Source organism: Lagopus muta, chromosome 11 (assembly GCF_023343835.1).
Source record: "Lagopus muta isolate bLagMut1 chromosome 11, bLagMut1 primary, whole genome shotgun sequence".
Classification (NCBI taxonomy): Eukaryota; Metazoa; Chordata; class Aves; order Galliformes; family Phasianidae; genus Lagopus; species Lagopus muta.
This window is the reverse complement of record NC_064443.1, coordinates 6714136-6736232: the sequence shown is the minus strand read 5'-3', so window position 1 is coordinate 6736232 and position 22097 is coordinate 6714136. Positions and strand designations below refer to the sequence as shown.

Genomic DNA, 22097 nt, shown 5'->3' with positions numbered 1-22097 from the left:
AAATACAAGTCAACAAAATACTTTGGTGTAAAGGGTTCCTTGTGATGGTTTTTTCAGTGTGAGCTCGCACAGTGGGATGCTGCCCGAGGCTGTGAGGGCAGAGAACCAGGGCTGGTCCCTGCAGCACAAGGCTGTGGCAAGGAATTGCAGCTCCATGTTGTTCTGTGTTAGACTTAGCAATGCTTTTGTCCACGTGCAAACGTTTCTCACTGCTTCTCATCTTAAAAAGGAATTTGTAAGTAGAGTGAGGGGAGTAAGAGGTGGGCCTAGCCATCACATTCAAAACATGTGGTATCTAGGAGGCTTATGGGTGTGTGAAAACAATATTTGGTTTAAAAGTAGTGGAATGCATAATTTCATATGAAGTATTGGTGCCTTCTTCTAAGTAACTTGGTTTGCTGTAGATTTTGTTCCTACCATGTGGCTTTACCATCTGGTGAGCATGCTGCTCAGGTGTTGTGCCTAATCAATAGGATCAATCACAGCGGTTTTGGGAGTAATGTGCCTCACTGTGCTTTTAATCAAAAATGTCAAGATTGGGATTTTGTTGATACTGTTGTTCAAACAATAAAACCTAGGCAGCTTGCAAGTGACCTGTATTTCTTCTCCAATGGAAATCATGTATCGATGGCTTTGCCTTCCCATGTGTGTTTTCTTTGTTGTTTACTAACAAGCTGTTTTACATTTCTCAGCAAAATGAAGCTCTGGCTGCTCAGGATTGCTGTGTGTGACCCTGATCTGGTCTGTTGCTTCAAGGAGCTTTCTCAGAGACACTTGACATTCTTGTTCCTGTTCACTTAATGCCATTCATGGAGATTGAAGGAGCCACAGTGGCTCCTTCTGTGCATGAAAGTTTCTGGGGCATTCTCCTGTACTCTGCCACACGGAGGTGTATTCTATGTTCCTCGCAGTGTTCCAGCTTTTGGTAATTGTGCTGGATTATGTGCTTTGTTTTGCTCTTCAAAATTTACATTTTTATGAGCGGTAACAAAGTATGAAGAACAGGAATTTGTGGGGAAATTCTACAGTGTCAAATTTGGTTCCAGTTTTTTTGTTTGTTTCCTTATTTAGTTAAAGTGAATAAAAACCAAATACCTGATAAATGTTGCTTACCTTGTAAATTTTAATCTAATATAACTTATTAGTCTGTCCCCAGACAACGAGTAATGGGCAAAAAAGCTGCTGTACATGAGAAGCAAGGAGGAATGATGCTTCTTGCTGAAGATCTGGGAATCATCTGCTTAGCAGATGTTTAAAGTAAGTCTTGCATAAGTTCTGCTTATAGATTTGTGCGAGTGTGGCTCATGAATTTATGTACGTTCTTGATGTAGTGACTGAGTTCCTCTGAAAAAATCCCCAATCAGGTAGTGACATTGCAGTATGTATGCTGGCAAGTCCACCTGTGCTTGAAATCTGTCCCACCATTAATCTTGGGGAAATCGATGGGTCATTTTCATTAGCAGGCTCTCGCTAAGGAATTCAGTTCAGTCTGCACAGTTGGAAAGATCGTGTTGCTTGTCTGTTCACTACTGCTAATTTGTAGGAGCTGCAGACTTTTGCTACGTGGCCACCCTGTGGGTTTCCACTGCCTGCTTTTTTTTTTTCTCTTTGTTTTTTTCCCTTCAGCTGTAGAGAATACAGAAAAGATTCGGAAAAAAAAAAAATGCCCTTGAATATTAACCCAGATAGGTTTCTTCCCAAATCATGGTAGAGGAAAAAGAAAAAAAAAAAAAAAAAAAAAGAAAGAAAAAAGGTTAAAAATAGAAGAGTTGTAGAGTTTGTTAGCCAAGTAACGTGGCTGAACGCTTGTCCTGAAATCCTGGAATTGGGATGTGAAGCAGTGGGGCTGCACATGGGGCTGGAAGCACCTCCTGGGAGCAGAGCCCAGCAGCACAGCAGGGTGGCTGTCCTGGAGAGCTGCTTCTCAGGGCTGGACTCAGAGCTGCTGCAGCTGAAGCCTGTAGCTGCTCCAGGCTTCCTTTAGCACCAGGTTTGCAGTGTTCCACTATGGAGAAAATGACCCATATTTTATTTATAGTAGCAGGATTTGAGCTAACTTTTCCAAGGCTGCAATTCTACATTTTCCAGGTAGTGTGTATTGGCTTTAGGTCAAGCAGTAGTTCATATGCTGTCTTACTCAGTCAAAGGGTCAGTCTGGGATCCATTTGGAAGTGGGGCTAAGAGTGCATAATTGGTAAAGCTCTGTGGTCTGCGTGGGGTTGGCATTGTTGGGGTGCCTCCGTTCAGATGGAAGGTTGGCAGGCCTACACACAGCTTGGAAAGCTCTTCAGTGGCAGGATGAACGTTAAGGCTTGTGTTTGGAGGGCTGGCAAAATTGAAATTAATTGTCAGCCTTTGTGATTTAAATTTCAGTCTTGCTTTGTCTTTTATCCCGAGCGCAGATTAAAAGCATGTCTGGCTTCAATTCCCCTTTCACTTTCTTCACCCCAATACCTTGTCAGTATATTAAAATGGAGAAATTCCATGTCCAATCTCAACAAAGCTAAGCTGGCATGAAATAGTTTGCAGGACATTTGCGGGGTTCCCTGCTGCCCTCCCTCTTCCCTGTCCATCTGTTATGGAAACTCTTTGTTTCTCACTTCACTCTTTTTTACTCTCTTGCATTGCTTGTGGTCAACCTTTTGTTATTCCTTTCTTCAGCTTTGTCCCAAAACCCCATGAAATGGTTATAAAGAAAACAAAGAACCAGTTGTCAGACGCAAGCCTAACCTTTAAACCATATTCAGATTAGGTTTGAAATGAGGTGATGGGAGTTCATGGATCGCCAATTAGAAGCAAGGCCAGGTGAGTGTGATGAATTTATTGTTGATAAACCTTAGCCTCAATTAAGCGTCTGTTGAATCTCAGCTTAGTAAATTACAGCAGATTATTGCTGCCTTAGCTGCAGATTCTGGGTCTTCCTGGGCTCTGGAGAAGGGCGTTGCGCCTTGTTGGTGGCAGTGGTAACAGTGGTCCTGGGCTCTGTCCTGCCCATGGCTCACTGCAAGGTTAAGAAAATTCCCTCATTCTTTTTAAAATCAAACTTGAAAAGCACCCTTAGGAATCTTTTCAAGGTGCACCACGTACACTGAGGGGGACAAGGAGTAAGGCATAAAACTTATTTTTCTTTTTGATTAAAGAGGATCTGAACTGATTCTGGTGGCAGCCAGAAGTCTGCAAAGTTCCTAAGGCAACAAATTAATTAGCTTAATACAAACTTGACCTTACTCGTGTAGAAAATCGTGTTTTACAGGTTGGAGAAGAACGTGGCAGGACAGCAGTCACACGGTGGCTCAGTGAAACTCTGAATTAAAACTGTTGCAAATAACCAGAGGGCATGGGTAATTTGTTCGACTCCATGGTGTACACATTTTCTCACTGTGGGAAACCTGGGTATTTCTTTAATATTGTGCTTTGCCTTTCATTGCTTCACTTTTGCCCAGCTCTTTTTTCTGTAGTCCAGTATGTCCAGTTTGCTTTGTGTTTTATTTTGTAACCAGTATAGTTTTCCACCTTTTCCGTATAGGGGTCCTGTCTTTCCTATCCACTTAGCAATATGGAAAGATATTTCCTCGAGAAAATAGGTTTTTCCAGCCAAGAATGCATTGCCAAATGTTTGTCTAAAGCATGTCATTAGTATGGACGAAACAAATGATAACCAGCCTAAATCCAAACCTCTTGGCAGCCAGCTGGAACAAAGGACTCTTTTGACTATCTTGTGCCAGACATTTAAACCCATGCAAGAGGCTGTGCTTAGAAGCACAACATTCAAAATAGAAGCCCTGGGTGCCATAAAATAGGCACGTTGGTGCAAGGCAAGAGGGCCTGGTAACTTTATTCCTCAAGGCAGGATGTAGTTTCATGGCTGTCTGAAAAAAATGAGAGAACAAAAGTAAATCCTGCTGCAGGAACTGAGCGTGCTTTGGGTGCAGGGCAGCTCTGGTTGGTCTGTTTGAGCAGCAGTGCTCCTACGAGCAGCAGTGGCTGCAGCAGAGCGGCAGCTGGCCAGCAGCAAGGAGCTCAGCCTATCGCTTTGGCTTTCCTTTGTCTGGTTCCTCTGAGAAAAAGCCTGCTAAATCTCAGCTGGGAGGTGATTGCAGTTTCTGTCATTGATCAGTTATTCCACGTCAACAGAAGTGTTACGTCATAAAGTGCTTTGGGGTTTGGAGGGAAAAAGTCTTTTGTGGTAATAAGATTATTATTAAGCCTGGTTAGTTTATGATCGAACACATTCCAGAATCCAGGATGAAGGCTCTAGAAACTGCAGGCTTCTCTTGATCATCATGGCACAGATCTTTGTGTGAGCACTGTTTTTTGATTGATGTAATATAGAAATTAACAGGAATGCTCAGAATCTTTTTTCTGTGTCAGTACAGCTCTAACTTCTGCCTTGGCTTAGTAAGCCATGCTGGCTTGCCATGCCAGGCAAGTGTGCTGCTGCTTGTTCCTGGCAAGGAATCTAGGTCATTTGTACCTCTTAAGCCTGGTAGAGACATGAGCAATTGAGTGAATTGTAGCCTTCCATTTTGCATAAAGTGGAAGAAAATGTGAAAGAGGGGAAAAAAAAAAAAAAAAAAAGAAAAAAAAAAAAAAAAGGACTTTCTTCTATGTGAAGGCGTACACATGTACAGATGTTTGCAAAAGCTGCAGAAAAAAAGCTGTGAATGCAAGAAGTTTGTCATAAATGAGGAGCTATAGCCTGTACAAAAATTGCTGATACAATGACAGTCTTTTTGTTACCGTGCAACTTTCCACAGAGCCATTTGATTTATACCATTTTTACTGTCTTTGAATCCGTATGAAAACAGAGTAAGTGAAGCAGGAGCCCCATGCTTCCCTTTGGGTGTTCTGCTGAGGAAAGCAGCCCTGGCAGGAGCTCTGAAAGCAGCTCAGCACCACGGCTGCTGCTTTGGAGTTCTTTTACCGTTGCTTGTGCAAAATGCACGTTACTGCACAGTGCTGCCATTGCTGAGGGTCTGCTGAACATCTCCCTTTCTTTGGCCCAGACTGTGGTTTTTTGGCCAGTGCTCCAGAATGAGAGTTGGTCTGTCTTTAGAGCATCACGTATTTACGTGTGCATTCTTACAAACATGCACTTCTGTTCCTGCGTATTATTACTTTGGTAAAAATGTATGTGTGAGCCATGATGTCTCTTCCCATGTGTCTGTGGATACATTTAGAATCAATTTTTAATAGAGTTGTAATAGTCAATCCAGCACTTCTAGTTGTGCAGGACAAGGCCTTTGGATCATTAAGACTTCTAATGACAGCTGTGGAATGAGTGCTCCAGCGTAGCGTGGAGAGGAAGCGAGTGCTTTGAAAGCCTCGAAGCTTTGCTTGGAAGCACCAATTTAAGTTGTTCAAGGGAACGATTTCTTAGCAAATATACTTAGTGCTCAGTACAAATGAATCTGTATGGCAGAATACTGTGTTCTTTTTACTTCTTCTTGCATGAAGTGCCTTTATGGTGCTAAGTTCTTTGCACTGGGTCTATTCTCTGTGTACTCCTTTGCGTTTTTTTCCCCTGCAGAATTACACATTCTGCTTCCATGGGAGCATGACTAATGTACGATTTGATTTCTGTAGCACTAGTGATGTTGTGCCAGTGTTTTAGCAGGGGATTCCCATCAAAATTTCCCTGCTGCCCGTGTGCCAGTGAGGAGTTGTGTGAATCCAAGATGTGCTTCACTTACATGCTTTGGGGGGAAGTCTGAGGCCCCACTTACTTTCTCACCTGATAGCTGCTGCCAGAGGGAAGCGGGTGGCTGAGCCCTGGCCAGGAGTGCCTGCTCGAGTTGCTCCTGCTGGGAAGCCTTGGCAACACAGGACTTCTTTCCCTTCTTTCACTTTCAAGCATTCCCTGTTTGGATTGTGAACAAAGACTGTTTTAGTAAGTGTTTGCACAGTGCCTATCTCACTGGGCTCTGCTTTCCTTTGGGATTGTTAGGTGCTTTTGTAGTAATAATGAAGTTAAAGCTGCCCACTGGTCCAGCAGGCAGCTGTCAGAGTGCTTCACCCAGGGCAAGGGCTGGCGCTCCGCACTGCAGAGCTGTGCACGAGAAGGAAAAATGATGGAGCCTTTTTCAGCCTGTCTTCATAACATCAGGTGAACTGCAGAGCTGCTCACCTGAGCAGTAACAGAGAGCCTCTCTCTGGCACTGTCCTCTGTAGGAGCAGTGTGGGAAGGGTTTGGAAGAGATTTCTTCACTGTCATGTTGTTTGTGAATGACTGTTTATTCCTATCACTCTTCAACAGAGGATCTGTGAAAGTAAGTGTGAGAAATTACTGTAAGAGCAGCAAACTACCTCTTAGTAGGTTCCTAGTTATTGAAGGGAATGATTGTCAAGGTGCCTAGACAGTCGTTCCCATGTATGTGCGTGTGTACTAATTAGATATCTATATTTAATTTTTATGTGTATACACGTATATATAAAATTAACAAAGACATGGCCTGGCTCCTGCTCTTGCTGAGCTGCTCAGTGTTATGCACCATTCAGAGCACACAAGTGTGTTTCCCCTTGTACAAAGACTATCTTTGTGTTTTGTGTGAAGTCACGGTCTATTTAAAACTCTGTATTTTAATAATGGGTTTCACTGGAAACTGGAGGAAATGAGTCCATGGGTTTTTGTCCTGATAAACCCGAATTGGAAATTGCAAAGTCAACTGTGAATAAATATGCATGTTGTATTTTGTTGCTTCTTCTTTCCAGTTTTCTTCCTCTTTTCTGAATGTTTTACAAGTGGTTATAAATTTCACATTAGTGATTGCATACAAGTTCAGGAGTTCATGGGAGAGCTACTTCTGAAGCATACACTGACCACATAAATAAAATGAGAATTGAAATAGTTTAATTGTACTTCAGTGCTTGTTGCTGAAGGTGTTATCAGCGCTGCCTTTAGGTACAGTTGTGTACAGTGACCTGTAAAACCTGTATCAAGTATGTGGTGTAAAATGGATGTATCAAAGATCTTTATATAAGGACTGATGCCTCTCATTTCATTGCAGAATTATTTTTGTTTGTTATTTTTTCTTCTAGAACTTTCAGTAGCTCAATCTGTTGGGATGTTTAACCTTCTCTTGACACCAGTTAAACCCAACAAGTGATACAACTTTTTTTTTTTTTCCTGCAGGATTTTAAGGGGAAGTGCCTACAATAAATTGCACGAATCCATAAGACCGGGGCAGTACTTTAGTTTAGTTTGCTTAAGTCCAGGAAAGCAAAGGTTTATTTTGTGGAGATCATTTGGGCAGTTGAGTAACGATTAACTGGAATCATAGGGCCGTTTGAGTTGGAAGGGGCCCTCGGAGGCCATCTGGTCCAAGCCCACTGAGCAGGGACACCTACAGCTCCACCAGGCGCTCAGAGCATGTGCAGCCCGGGCTTGGCTGTCTGCAGGGACGGGACATCTAGCTCTCCTTGACTGTTAGCATTCAGTAGTTTAACTTCCCTCTACAAAAAGAATGTTGCAAGCATAATACGCTTGCTTTCAACCTTCAAAGTCTTGATTATCCTTCCAAAAAAAAAAATAAAATCTGTAGGAGCAGCTTCTGCAATCCTATGAGGTTCAGCTGGTGCACCTGAACTTCCCAGCAGGAGAGCAGCAGGTGGGGAGGGAGCCAGCAGTGAGTCCTGCTGCTCCCAGCCTGCATCCTGCTCCATGCAGTGCCACTCAGTCACCCCCTCCAATTCAAGGATGCTCAGCTTGAAAAATGCATATCTTAGGCAGAAACAGCCTGCTGGGTTCTCACAGGGATGTATTCTGGCAGCAGAGCTGACTGACAGCAGTGCTAACTCCATTTTCTCAAAATGTATTTAGTTATCAAAAATTTAGCTTGCAAATGAATACTGATGTGACCCATTGCTGCCAAAGAAACTTCGGGTTGCAAAAATCATGCTTTAGAGTTGGAAATGCAACTCAAATAAATGCAGATTCAAGGAAAAAAATGGCAGTGTTTGATGAAGATTTTAGATTAATATTTTAAAGCAGCCTTTGTTTCTAGGCAGCATCTGAAAGCCTTTTGAGCTCCTATGAGGAATTTTCCTTTTCTGCACAAAGGAAGTGCTAGCACTTAGCAGAGACAGGTTTTTAAATGCTGGAAACATAAACGTTTTGAAAAGCCAGCTTTGTAAAAAATAAATTAAAAAAACAATCACTATGGGCTCATTTCTAGTGACTTGGACTGCGTTAGAGTGTGTGGAAAAACTGAATGGCTCGTGAAAGGTATCCTGAGTTGTTTCTGCCAACACAGCCATCTTTGATCAGGAGAGCATTACAGAAATACGTGTTACAAACTGCCAGCTGTCTCTTGAATCTGCGTTTAGGAGCTGCTGTATCATTTGGCTCTCAGTTGTTGTATGTGGGCGGCTGCAGTGTATTCGTAGTGTGCCTGCACAGCTCTCAGATGCGAGTGTGATTCTGTGGTGGTTATTTAAAAGTTATTAATATCTTCCAAAAAATGGTTCTTCAGCGCAGCGTTACTTTCTGGTTGGAATGAGTCACTTTGCCTTTGGGTTTTTGTGACTTTTTTCTGCAGTTGATACTATTAATTGATACAACTGATAGTGGTGCTATTAATACATAGCCAATCGTAGGTCTGTATCAAATGTATGATGTTGCAATTAGGCAGGCTGACAGCTTTCCTTAGTTTCACTCGCAGGTGGATGTGGTTACTAGATTATTAAATAGGTGGTGAACAAATGTCAGGGATCTCCTTGTTCCCTCTTTTGCTGTGTACATGATATGAAGTGTTAGCTTATCCTTAACAATGGCCTCTTTTTTCTAATTATATACCTAATTTTTTCCCACCAGGAAGAGGTTATCAGCAATCTGAGGGCCGCCAGCAACCAAAAGATTAATTCTTCATTTCTTTCAGTGTGAACAATTCTCATAAAAAGCTTCAAGCAGATTACAGAGTAATAAATAGCCATTCGCTTGTCATTTTTGTTCTACTTTGTCTTTCTCAATAAAAGACTGAAGTCTGTTGGTTTTTTTTCTCTTTTCTCAGCTTTGCACATCTGATATTGTGCCCTGTTACTAGGAGACGTGGCATGATGCGTGTTACTTCATCGGAGCACAGTGATACTAGCCTCTTAATCACGGGAATGCTGGCTTGTGGGAGTCTTGCTATTTAGCTGTTACAGAGGCTGGAAGCAGTAATGCTTTGTTACTTGTCCAGGGAGTCTTTGGAGAAACGCTCTGGCTATCATTTCCAGACATACCTGTACAAATGTGATTTTTATAGACATGTATAAAGATATATTTTCTTGGACTTAGACATAGAACCATGACAACTTCTTACAATATATGCTCTTGCAGCAGTTTGTTGGCCTTCTGCTGTGCCTCGGTTGTAGCCTTTGTCTCCGTGTGCCAGCCTGCCTCTTAACAAAAAGAATAATACATCTGAGCTACTCCCGGCCAAATTCCCCTGGGCTGCCTGAGCTTCCCTTGTATCAGCAGCAACTCTTTAATCTGACTTCCTGAGGAAGCAAGGGAAGCAAGGCTCTGCCGTTGTGCTGCCTGTACCTCACTGCTCTCAGGACCACAGGCTCATTTCAAACCAGGCAGATGGATGAAGGAGTCAAGGGCTCCAGAATATATGTGGCTTTTTGTTTATTTTCTCTTTTTTTTTTTTTTTTTTTTTTTTTTACTTTCAGCTTTACAAAAACTTGGTAGCCAAATAGCCTGCTCTCCCCATGGGAAGGAGACGAATGGTGAAGTCATCGGGCCATTGGATTATGTCTGCCACTGGGCAGGGGACATGGAGTGCTGCAGACTGATAGCATTTGGAGCTTGCTGGCAGTGAGGGAGAGGCACAAGAGAGTTGGCATCAGTGGCAGTGCAGGATGAGGCCAGAAACATGCAGGAGCAGGCTGCGTGTGCTGAGCTGCATGCTGTTGCTCTGCGCTGCTCTGTGGGGCTGTGACCCAAGAGTGGCTCTGTTGCCTCTTGGCTGCAGCAGAGCTGAGCTACGTGGGTCTCTGGCTGTGTGGAGTTAAAAACCTTTTGCTATGTTTGTGCTGGCAGATTTGTTTCTGAGTTTGTGTAGAGATTAGGATTTCTGCTTTGAGCGATGCTTTGCTACTAGTGGTTACGAGGATGCACTGGTGGGGAAGCTGTGGGAGCATGGGAAGGCATGGAGTTGTGCTTGGTGCAAGCTGGGCGCTGTGTGATCAGGGGAGCGTTCTTTGATGTCACAGAATAAGTATGACTTCCATTTTATTTGTATAAGGGTTTTTAATTTATGACATAGAGAAGAAATGCTGAAATCATATTTGGCTGGGGAGGAGAATCTGTACAAATTCACGGATCAGGCTGTTTGCTGCTTACAGGAGGATGGGCTACCTTTCCTTTACAGATTCCCTATTCCTGTTCCAGCAGTGTGCATTTTAGGCATGATGTATGTATACATAGAAAATTGTTTCAGCTTCATACTGTGAAATGTTGTTAGGGAAAATGTTTTTTAATTCTCAAAAAAAAGTTGGTCTTGCACAAGATGAGTTACTTTAATTTTGTCACCTCAAACCAAAGTGGAAATCAGTGCTGTGACCAGAGTCAGAAGTCAGTGCAGTGACCAGAAGACCCAGGTTAGGGGTCTTCTCCCCACAGCTGGGGGAGAGACCACCTATACCTCCTGAGGAGCACTGGCATTCCAGTGCCACCTTATATTTCCATGTGGGACCCAGAGGAGGAGGAGGGAGATAAGAGAAGGCAGCTGCTCTGGGTGTGTTGGAGCAGCTGTGGGACCAGGACCAGCTCCAGCCGGGGTTTTTGTACGTGAAATCCTTGTAGCCAGGCTGGGCTTTTCCAGCCTCATGCCCAGCTGGTTCTCCACTTCTCTCACAATGTCTTAACCTTGACTCAACAGTGCAGCTGGCCATTCATATGGCCCTCAGCTCCATTCTGTGCTTAACTTTCCCCTTTTTAAATAAGCCTGCTGGAAATGGTAAGTAAACACGCCGTGGAATTTAGAACGGATTCCCTTTAGCTGCTGTGCTGCTGTTTGCTGTGCTTGCAGATCCCAAGGGAGCTGGTGTGACACAGGTGTCCCGATGCCTGTGCTGAGATGCTGAGGCAACAGATCTGGCTGGTGTGCCATTTGACAGCTGTTATTAAAAGACCTTCAGCAATTCCTGTACGCTCAGAGGTAGTGAATGGGTATTCCTTAGCACGCAGAATTGAAATACATTCCTTCAGTAGTAGTTAATAGTGAACTGATGCCTGTGGAAGTTGCTGTTGCTCTGGAGAGCCAAGTGTTGTGTCAGTCTAACACATCGCACTGCTGTCACTGCATGTGGTGGCCATGTGCAACTGTCTTGTGTTTCATTGTCTTCTGTATTTAGCCCGAGATCATCATCGTGGTAACAGTGACATTTAAAACTGTACGTAGTGAAGGCTGTATGTACGTGAGCCCAACCCCAGCTCAGTATATACACCACTATAGCTGACACAAAGTGTCACCTCTAACTTATTTTTAAATTTTAGTACATTAACCAATGCTGTAAACCCATAGCAATTAGACTATATTAGCCAGCCTTGCTGGGATTTTAGTGACAGGCTTCATTCTGCCATGGGTTATTTTGGCGGATCTCTAAGGGGAGCTCTAATGATGCAGTGGGAACAAGTTGGGGTCTCACCACAGCAGTGGCACTGCCCTGCAGTCACTCAGTGCTTCTCCTGTCTGCTGCCACCAGTAACAGAATCACTGACTGATGTACTTCAGAATACACTCGATAATGCCAGCAATGGCACTCACTGCTTGCTGTGCTGTAGTGATAAGCTGATGCTCCTTATCGAGCCTGCCTGAAACTGGTCATCCCTGCTACAGTCTTGGTTCTGCAACAGGTTCATCCTTGCTAGCAAATTTTTAATTGCAGTTGAATGGGAATTGCCATCAGTGCAAACACCAGTATGTGAATATGTTCTTTCCCAGTTCTTCTGCTCTTCCTCGCAGGGCTCATGGGCATCATGTGCCTCGGCCAGCGTTCCCCATCACACCCAAGTGCTGTGTGTAACAAGGTGCATCCTTAGGAGATTCAGCGAATGTGGAAGAACACAGGGTGCTGGTTCTGGTGCTGGTGGTTCTGGTGCTGGTGGTCCCCTCCCGCTGGCCCTGCGCAGCCATCAGCGCGGCCTGTCAGCGCCTCAGCCCCCTCCCCTCGCTCCCCTCCGCCTATTGCCATGGAAACCCGGGGCCGGCTTTCGGCAGCCTCCAAACTACTTTTGCTCTTTCATCATGCATGCTGGCATTGTCAAGGGCTGAGGGTATTCCTGCAGCTTTGAATGAATAAAAAAAAAAAAAAGAAGCTGAATTTGGATGGGCGTTTGTTATCTGGGAGGCCCTACAGCAGGAAAGAACGGGCAACCTTCAAGTGACCTAGTGTCCGTACGGTGCCTAGTAAGGAAAAACAGTCTCGCTTCATTAATTGATTAACTTGGAGGGTGGGGGCTGTCGGAGCGATCCTTCTGAGAAGTGGACGCGGCGGTTTCCTACCCAGCTCGAGGTGGCAGCGGGCAGATGGCTGGCCGGGCTGTGCGGGTGCGCCTCTGGTAAGCCTGCGAGCTGCTGAAGTCGTGCTGTTTGTGGGCTCGGTAATGTCTGCTCAGGTATCACGTAGAAAATGGTGCCTTAACAGCTGTCTGCTCTTTGGCTTCATTGTGCGTTTGCCGCTGCTTGGTGTCGATGCGCTTAGCAGTGCGTGTTTGGTGGGAGCAGTTGAGAAGCTGGTGGTAAAGCACTCGCTGTGTTGGCTGCTGTAATGAGCCAGGTTGATTTTATCATCTCTTTGCTTGCTTTTCTAAAATCCGTATTTGTGTGGCATTTGCGTGTAGATTTTGAGAGGGTTTTTGATTGTGTGATAACGGCAGCATGTGGAACTGGTAGTACTTGTTAAAGGAAAACCAACTGCTTGCAAACAGCATCTGCAAATGGGGAGGAATGAAATGGTGTTGTAAGTAGTGATGTTTTAAATATTCTGAAGGCAGAAACCTGTCTGATAAAGCATTGACAGAAACATTTCATCTTGCTCGAGAAAACCGATTTGGCAGATTTTAGTTCTATTTTTCTGCTGATGTCCTTTTATATGCTGTCTGAGTACAAGCATCACAGTGCAATGAAAGTATTTATTAAAGTATTTTAGGGGGCCCCAAGCAAAGAATTGTGTTGCCATTTGATCGACTTATGACAAGCTGGCTGGATTTTTGTTTCTCCTTGCATTATTTGGTTGGGGAGGGGTAAAAATGTAGCTTTCCTCTAAATGTGTCTGAAGTACATAATGGCTGTGAAGTCACCATGACAACATGGGGACCTGGATCAGATTCTCCCTTCACCCCTTCTGTGTTTTGTTGTTTTCTAAATATTTATCTGTGCATTCTCTGAGATGTTGCAGGGAATATCTTACAGCTCCTGTTGGTTCAGCACTCGGTGTAATCCAGCTTTTAGTGTACATTGTGTCTGTGGGGCTTTTTGGGTAAGTGCTGTAATATATATAATTCACAGTGTAGCTCAGATGGAATCTAAACAGGGACATGAGGACCTGCAGCCAGGAATTAGGTGTCTGCATTTCCCCTGGTTCTGGTGTTGCAGCCCCAAAAACTTCTGCTGAGCTCTTGCATGGTTCTGTGCAGTTGTGGCATCACTTCTGAAAGTTACCTGTAAACTGATGCGTATAAGAACATCTGTGTTCAAAATAAGGCTGGAATATATCATGAGCCTATGGGCAGTGAAGGAGAAATCGGATTTTGGTCAAGAGACAGTTATTTTCTCTTCTTTGCTAAGTGGAACTGGATGCACCTAGTACAAGAGAAGTGCCTGGAGGTTTTAGCAAGAAGTGATGCAGGTTGCCCCTCCCCACTCATAGAGACTTGCTAAAGACACCCTGTCTGGTGTGAGGTGGAATTTGTCTTCAGTTTCCCTCTCTCTGAGGCACTACAGTTTCACCTGGTACAAATTTTTCCAGCTTGCTGAGGGTTGGACTGTACAGGGCTCTTCTGAAGTGCTGGCAGTGTATGGAAAGGAACGAAAAACTGGGTTAAAGGGGGGGGTACGAGAAGAGAGGGTGTGCAAGAAAGGCAGTGGCTGTGGTCTGCAGTCCCACAGCTGTTGGCATATGCATTCATATGCTGTCTGAATTTAGACAGATGCTTACATTAGGGTTAGTATTTTGGGGTGACAGGTCTCAGGGCTCTTCTAAGGCAATGTTTAGTTTGGGAACTAGGTAAGTTATGTACAGATCTTTCTCTAGTGCCATCTTTGCAGGGCTTATAGGGTGGGAGGGAAGGTACTTGCTTATTATTTGTAACAGCAAGCTGTGTAATTCGTGTGTATTTAATGAAGTAACATGTGGATGTTTTGTGGAGATGATGGAGGTGACATTTCAGTATTGGTGGAGAAGGGTAATTAATACTTTTAAAATACTTTTAAGATACCTGCGTACTTATTGAGGGGAAAAAAAAACAACACTGTAATTTGGATTCATTGAAGTAAAAGTTGCAATTGTTTCTTTTGCCTTATCATATGTGAATCTCGAGATGAAGTGTATTATCTTTGACATCTTCCTAGAACATATGGGCTCGGCTGTTCCTGTGGCAGAGTAGTGAGCATGTTTCATTATTAAGTCAATTGAAAAGCAAATACAACATGACTTTTGTCTTTGCCATGTTACTACACTTGCCTGACCTGAGAAAACAAAGAGCTGGAGGTTTTCCCCTCTATTCCTATCAACCTAACGTTTTACTTGCTGCTACACAAGTCATATAAAGACTTTTTTTCCCTTAAATTTAGAAGAGTACTGAATTCTGTCTAACACTGGAACTGAAGCTCCAAGTAGAGGAATTACCTGGAGCTGAGTAGAATGGTGCCCTTTGAAGAACTTCATGTCAATGTGACATTATTTCCCCTTTTCCTTACTGTTGCTTGGTGTTATCATTTCAAATACAGCAACTGTGTAGAAAATCCAGTTTTTTGGAAATACAGCTTGAGTGTCTGAGAAAAGATTTTGTTTGAGCGGAGGCCCAAAGCAATGAGATAAATCAGTGATGAGAACAAGTAAGAACAAGAATCTGCTGCAGTTAGGTTATACAGATTTTTGTGGTTTTACATCTTGCTTTCAGGAGCCTTAAAGTTAGGAAACGTACCTTAAATGCTAGAGGCAAGAACTTGAAAGTCATGAATTTGGGAATAGCATTGAAAAGAAAAAAAAGATCAGACCAGAAATAGATTTCAGCTACTCCTGTCACTCTCTTTCCTCCTCATGTACTCTGTGTACCTAGTGATACTGAAGTTAAATGTGGTGATTGTGTCAATTGAATTCTTTGCTGAGTGAACCAGGAGTGTAATTGTCTTTCTTCTAACAATAAATTACTTCCCCTTATTCCCACAGCTTGAGACAGCCTTGATGCTGTAATGAAATCCAAACCCTCTAGATGTATGAAGGTGCAATGGGAGTAGGGCGGATTGACATCCCCAGTGGCTTGCAGCATTTTTAGTGTTTAAGGATGGATCCTGGAGATTGAAATTACAGTTTTTACTTCATGTAAAGTTAACAGCAGTACTCTAAGAGCCACTGGTGCCTCAAACCAAGATATGTATAGAGAAAGATATAGATAGATAGATAGACACAGATATCTTTCTGCTCATTTTGTCATTTTCTGTGTGGAGTAAAGAAGGACTTTATTTCAAGCTTTTCAGGTACTGAATGCAATCACATTTTTTGCAGTATGTGTTTAGAAACAATCTGTATTTGCTCTGTCCAAGACTGGTGCTAGCTTGCAGTGCAGTCCTTCTGCTTGGTCTTTTCCCTGGTACATGGGGAGTGCTGGTATGTGGATTGCAACAAGGCACTTTGTGCCAGGTCCAAAATCATTTAATTTTATTAATTTAATTCCTTAAGACACAGGGTGTCTGCTTGCTCCCCCACCAAAACTGATAAACTCACTAGCATGGGTGAATTCACAGTTTGTTGTTAAAACTGAATCCCATTTTTACAGAACTGTTTAGAAGACAAAAAAACCACAAAGGTTCTGCAGTTGTGTGTTCCAACTGGAAACCCAAACAGAGCATCTTCACTTAAGCATGAGATCCATTGAAGCTTTGTTTCTACTAAAAATGCAGATGTGGCATTAAAAACCCTTTGCCTCCAGAATGCTGTATCTGGAGGAAATGCTTCACTGAAAGTACTGTAGGTCTCAACCTGTTTGGTTTATCAAAGACAGCTTGGCTTTAATGTGGGCTGCTTTCTTTGAACAACTGACACCTCGGTCTGAGAAAGCAAGAAGATGAATCTGTGTTGATTTGTTTGCAGAGGTGATTTGTGCTGTGACTGGGCTCTGCTGGGTGCAGCCTGCTGATGTGCTGTGTATTGCGGTGAGGTGGGAAAAGCAAAATGGCTCCGTTCTGTCTTTTGGGGGCTGTGGTCTTGTCTTGCTGGCTCCCATCAGAGTGCGGCCTGCTTTCAGCATGCTTCCCTACACAATGGATGAGCTGCATTAGGTTTAGTATAAAACTGCATCTCTAGTCCCACTGCCAGCACCTGTGTGAAGTTCTGCCCTCTAACACAGGTCTTTCGTAGAATCGCAGCATCACAGGGGTTGGAAGAGGCCTCTGGAGATCATGAAGTCCAACCTCCTGCTAAAGCGGGTTCCCTACAGCAGGTTGCACAGGAACCTGTTGGCATGAGAAGCAGAGTGAACAGCAGTTGCCATGAACGTACTGACATGTAGGGTGGTATGAGATGCAGGGGACTGTCGGAGCTCACAGCCTGCCCCTGTGAGATGGTAAGTCTCCCTTATGAAGGAGCAGTGCTCTTTGTTCATTTTCAGCAGTCTGGATGGAGGGGCAGGAGGTTCCGTTCTTGTAGGATTGGGCCCTTGAAGAGTTAAATGCACAGAAGTGCTAATCAGTGAATATTTAGGTCATGGAGGACCGAGACTGGAGAAAGACCGAATATTCCTGACAGTTGGTGGTTTTTAGTTTGGTAGTCGAGTACTGGGAATATCTTCCATCTAATATTCACACCAGGTTTTGACTTCCTGATTGTATTTTGTGTTTGCGTTAGCTTTGCTTTCCACCAGGTGAGGTGTGGAATGGGTCCCAGTGTGGGCTTTTTGCAGTCATTATTTGTGTCTTCTGTCAGGTGCTGCAGCTGGGTTCCTTGCACCCCGGGCAGTGTGGGTGCAGGTGGGCCAGGGGCACCAAAGCTCTTCTGCTGCTCCAGCAGTGGCCGTGTGTCCGAGAGGCTGAGTGTGTTTGGGAAATGCTCGTTTCATGCCTTTGGTTATTGTGCTAGAATTAGTAAATTGGCATTCAGTGAAAGTAATTCTCAGTAATTAATTTTTTTCTCATCACTGAGCTTCATGTTTATAATTAGTTCTCTTGTCTGCTTCAGGAGATGAGTATCTGTCTGTTGGAATGAGTTCTTTTTTTGCTTCATTTTGTTGAAAATTGCTCAAACTACACTTGTTGTCATCAGTGTTCATGGGAAATGAAAAATCACTGTGGTGGAGGTTCAGAGCCCAAGGAGCTCTCAAGCCCCCCTGTGCTTAGGAAGGTAACTTGAAAATACCAAGAAAAGGCAGGCAAACATTCCCATTAATGGTGTGTTTTCTCCTAATGCTTTTATACAAAAAAAAAGCCCTTCATAGTAAAAATAGATAGCAAGTACTTTACTGTATAACCTGTGACTTTTATGTCTTCCTGCTTTTACAATGATCTCATTTGGTCATCTTCTGCGTGGATAGATCAAGGCAGGGGAATCACACTAGATTACATGGTGTCACCTTTGCAGTTCAGAAAGACAAAATGTTCACAAAATTCAAGCATAGCTGTATCTTGAGTGTTCTTGAAACAAAGAGTTTCTAGAATGTATGATTTGGAAGATTGCTCTTTCATGCAAAAATAGATCATTTCTACCTATGCATTTTCAGAGCAGCAGTCTCTTGTGCCTGTTCTGTGCAGTTATCCAATGAAAATGTTTCATTAACTTTTTCCTGTTATTATTTTAAAATGTAGAAATGCAGTCTGACAATCTGGAATCCTGAGGTAGTCCTTTGACAGTGAAATTACCTAATCAATACATTCAGATATATTCTTGCACTTGCGTGCCCAAGTACAGCACTTGGGTTGAATGTTTTTTTATTTTTGTTTGAGGAAGACTGAGCAAAGAGTAAGAGAATATTTCAAAGTAAAGCTAATCTTGTTTTTCCTTCATCCCTTTCTACGTGGGAACGATATGAGGAGTTCTCCCCGATAGTATGGGAATCTATGTTGAATTAATGTGATGTGGGTTTATTTCTAAGCCGCTTACTTAACTCCTGGGGGCATGTGCAAGTCTCAGACTGTGCATCTACTGCTAGTTTGAACGTTACCCAGAGAAAAGGAGTGAAAGCTGTGGTTAGAAGGCAGTGTAATACACTGTGTGGTTTGGGTCAGAATGCTCTCAGATCATGCTGTGCAAATGAAGAGACTCCTTCTGAACACAGTGGCAGCTGACCTGGCCCATGTTGCTGCCATCTCCTGCAGACACCTGTGGGGCATTCAGGTCGCTCAGCTGAGGGAAGCAGGGGGAGGAAAGGTGAGGAGCAAATATACAAGTTGAACATGTCACTGGTTTATCAACATGGCATCAGTGGCTTCAGTGGTGAGGCAAAAAAACATTAAATCTGCTGGTGGGAAAATGACTTGAAAGGTATAGACAGATCCATGGCGACATGTAAATGATCCTGGATAGCTGATGAAAAAGTAGAAGCTTGGTCATGTGAAACACAGCAGGTATAATCATCCTTAATGTACAGGAAATTCACTTTCAACAAAAGGAGTATCTGAATACCTGCAGAAATTGAAATGTTTTTCTGTTGGCAGAGCCAATGAAGGGACCTTGAAGAAAGGCTGAAGAAATCAGATTCTCTTATTTTTTTCCATCTGTGTTAATTTATCTTAAAAACAAGCCAAAACAGTAAGTTCTTTGCTTCCTACAGAAACTTCTGTTGCCCGTGTCTTTTGGCCACAGCAGTTTATTTTCCTGGAAAGGTGTTTGTGCCTTGTGTTCTGGGTGTGATTGGCTGGAGATTAGCTTTCCAGTCTGTGTTTGCTGGGAAGACAAGTGCTAGAATTACAATTTGGGAGCACTCGGATGGAAGGCAGGAGCGCACACTGTGACTGGGATGAAGCTCTGGGGTCTGGAAGGTGAGTGCTGTTGCTGGCTGTGAGGCAGGGCGCAGAGCACTCGGCGGGCCATCAGAAGTTGTTACAGGGCTGCTGGCTGCAAACTGCACTGCAGTAGCCCAGAATGAGTCCTGCACTGCCAGATCTGCTGAGCTTTTGGGCAACATTTTGACTAGGAAGGTCAAAAGAGGAAGAGTTCAGGTGCTTCTTTTGGAGAGATGAATAACTTGCCACCAGTTTGCTTATAATAATAAAAGTGAGAATTAGATTGATGTGAGTGGACTAATAGCAGCCACCTAAGGGTAGCAGATTTCACATTTTCATTAATCCACCTCTCCGTAATGAGTTTTCTATTTAACTGCTTACTGTTTATCAGCATAGTGGCGCATTATGTAGGCAATTGGGTTTTGCAGATCTTTTTGCAGAACTTTTGTTTCTTGTAATGGTAAAATATTGCTTTCTTGTTTATCCTTCACTGATCATACTGCTGTGAACATTTTCTTTGGTGGTATAGATTACATTCCTTTCAAGCTTGGTAATTGCATCATCTTCAGTGTGCAGTAAAATTTAAGCCATTGTGCACCCACTGAGTGAGGACTGTCTGCTGATGAATAGCTGCATTCTCTGATACTCAAACCCGCTCCAATTCATCTGTGAAGAATTGGATTTGGGATGTTAATTATCCAGACAAATCAGCAATTGATTTAAAGCATTGTCGAGGACAAAGCCAAGAATAAATAGCTTCTGCAAAATATGGCATTGTGAAAGGGTACTGATACTGGCTGCTATAATTTGTCTGCGTACCTCTGAAAGCATTGTGCAGAAACATGAGCCCAGCTTTTTGAGATAATTATCCACAATGAATACTAACCTATTTCTTCCTCTGTATTAAAAGACAAAAGGAAATTTGGTTATGTGCTTTGTAAAAATAAACAAAAGCAAGCTAATTAAAACTTGGTGATCCTTCTCAAAAGTTTCTCTGACTTTATGCACGTTCAGGGCTTTATGCTATGGAAGAAGCGTTTGCAAGGTGAAGATTCAGTGCTGAGAACTGTGTTAAGTAGATCGGGTGTTGGAGGAAGTTTGGGAGTCGGCGTGGGGGTATGTGAGTATGTGTTTAGATGTACGTACGAACTGTATTTAATCTACTGCATCAGCAGCAGTGAATCCAGCACGTGGAAGTGGGGAAATGTTTGTGAGAAAGGTGAAGGCATATATAAAACAGATTTTTTCACCTTACAAGTGCGTTGGTGCATGGATTTGTAATCACAGACTCGTCGAGTGGTTTGGGTTGAGAGGCACCTTTAAGATCATCTCATTGCAGCCCCTCTGCTATAGGCAGGGACACCTCCCACTAGACCTGGTTACTTAAAGCTCATCTAGTCTGGATAATGAACTTGTTCTTGTTTAAGGCATTTTTCCTAACGTAGTAATAACCTGGAAAGTTTCTTCATTGAATGCATGTGAATGGTTATTTGTCAAATTCGGGATCTTTTGGTTGTAGGTGAGTGCTGCATATGAGAGTTCTGTTTTCCTTAGTGAGACTTGCCTCTCTTTAGCTCATAGAAAAAACTTCCATTTGTATTAGAAAACAGAACATCTGAAAAATCTCTAGGAATGAGTTTTCTTTCCAACTTTAAGCTCCGAGTTAAGTGAGAAAATGGAATTAATGCTGCTTCTGCAGTGCAAGGGATGGCGTTCTCTGCTGTTGGACCCTGGATTTCTTCAAAGTAGTCTGAAAATGGCAACTGAAGTAAGTAAGGGAGTGGCTTTTGGCACGCTCCTATATGTCAGACCTTTTTTTCCTGCCTTTTTAATTAATTTTACGTGAATTAGGAACATACTTGAGCAAAATAGGAGTCTAAGAATGCGACTGTTGGCAGTTACATTACTGCAGAAAAGTAAAGCACCGCCGATCTGTTTAGCTCAGCAGTGGTTAATGTGTGAGCTGCTAGCTTGCCCCAGTTTTGAGATAAAATGTGTCAGATTGAGGTTGTTTCTTCTCCCTGATGACACAGGCAGTGAGAGCAGGTTTTCTGAGGAGGCAGCACGCCGTCAGGCTGCAGTGACTGGAGGTGCTCCTGCTTGGAGGGAGTGAATCCAAGTTCTGGTGCTCTGGCCTGCCTGGAGCATCAGAGGGGAAGGAAGTGATTTTTCTTTGTGGTAAATGTTTGCCTGTGTTTTTTTCCCATTTCTTGCTGCCTTCTGGAGCTGTTATTGCTGGTATCCATCTTTTGGTGCCAGCTCAGACAGAGTATGGGTTTGGACCTAATGAAAATGGAATGAAAAAATGATTTGACTGCTCAGTAGATGGTTCCATGTTGGGCTGACAGTCTGCATCTCTCTGAAATAGTGCAAAGAGCCACCCATACACAAATTAAAATGTTCATTTCTACAGCCATAATGCAAAGGAAAATGAAAGACATCAGTAACGGTTAAGTAGGAGTGGGGTATTTCATGCTGTTGCTGGTTCTTACCTACTTATTCCACACTGCAAGTCACAGGTTGACCTTCCTCAGCAATCCTCAGTCTGATAGCCTGTCATCACTTCCAGGTACTGCTGCTTAGTGTTGTGGCTGTCACTGCAGTGCCTGGGTGTTCCCAGTGCGTCACTGCCTATTCCAGAGAGAGCTCTCAGATCTGTGATCTCCTTCCTTCCCCATACAAGGGGAGAAACTGGGCACTGGGGCTGGTGCTGGTCATATAGCTTTGCTCTGTCCTTGCAGGTTCTCACTCCCAAGGGTAGGGCTTCTGGTCTTTTATCTGTCTGTAAAATGTCAGTGCTGTGGTATAAATAATAAAGGTAATGATGGTCTCACAAGGCAGTGTCTCCCTGGGGAGGACAGAGGCTCCTGCCCCCACCATTCCCAGTCCCCCATGTCCAGATGGCGATGCCTTAATGGACTTGTTCGCATCCTCTCTGAATACCACAGTCAC

The 22097-nt window shown here is 43.4% G+C and overlaps 1 protein-coding gene across 3 annotated transcripts in view; it reads left to right on the top strand.

Annotated features, from left to right (window-relative positions):
* The window catches only part of FGD3 (FYVE, RhoGEF and PH domain containing 3), a 100386-nt gene that overhangs the window by 17087 nt on the left and 61202 nt on the right, over window positions 1–22097 (top strand). The window contains exon 1 of one of the 3 annotated variants that reach the window (XM_048957161.1): window positions 2763–2805. The exons of the other annotated variants lie outside the window; for them this stretch is intronic. Within the exon in view, the coding sequence (XP_048813118.1) occupies window positions 2778–2805 (28 nt within the window). The 5' untranslated portion in view covers window positions 2763–2777. Of the gene's footprint in view, window positions 1–2762; window positions 2806–22097 lie in introns of those variants that run through there. 3 annotated transcript variants of the gene reach the window in all.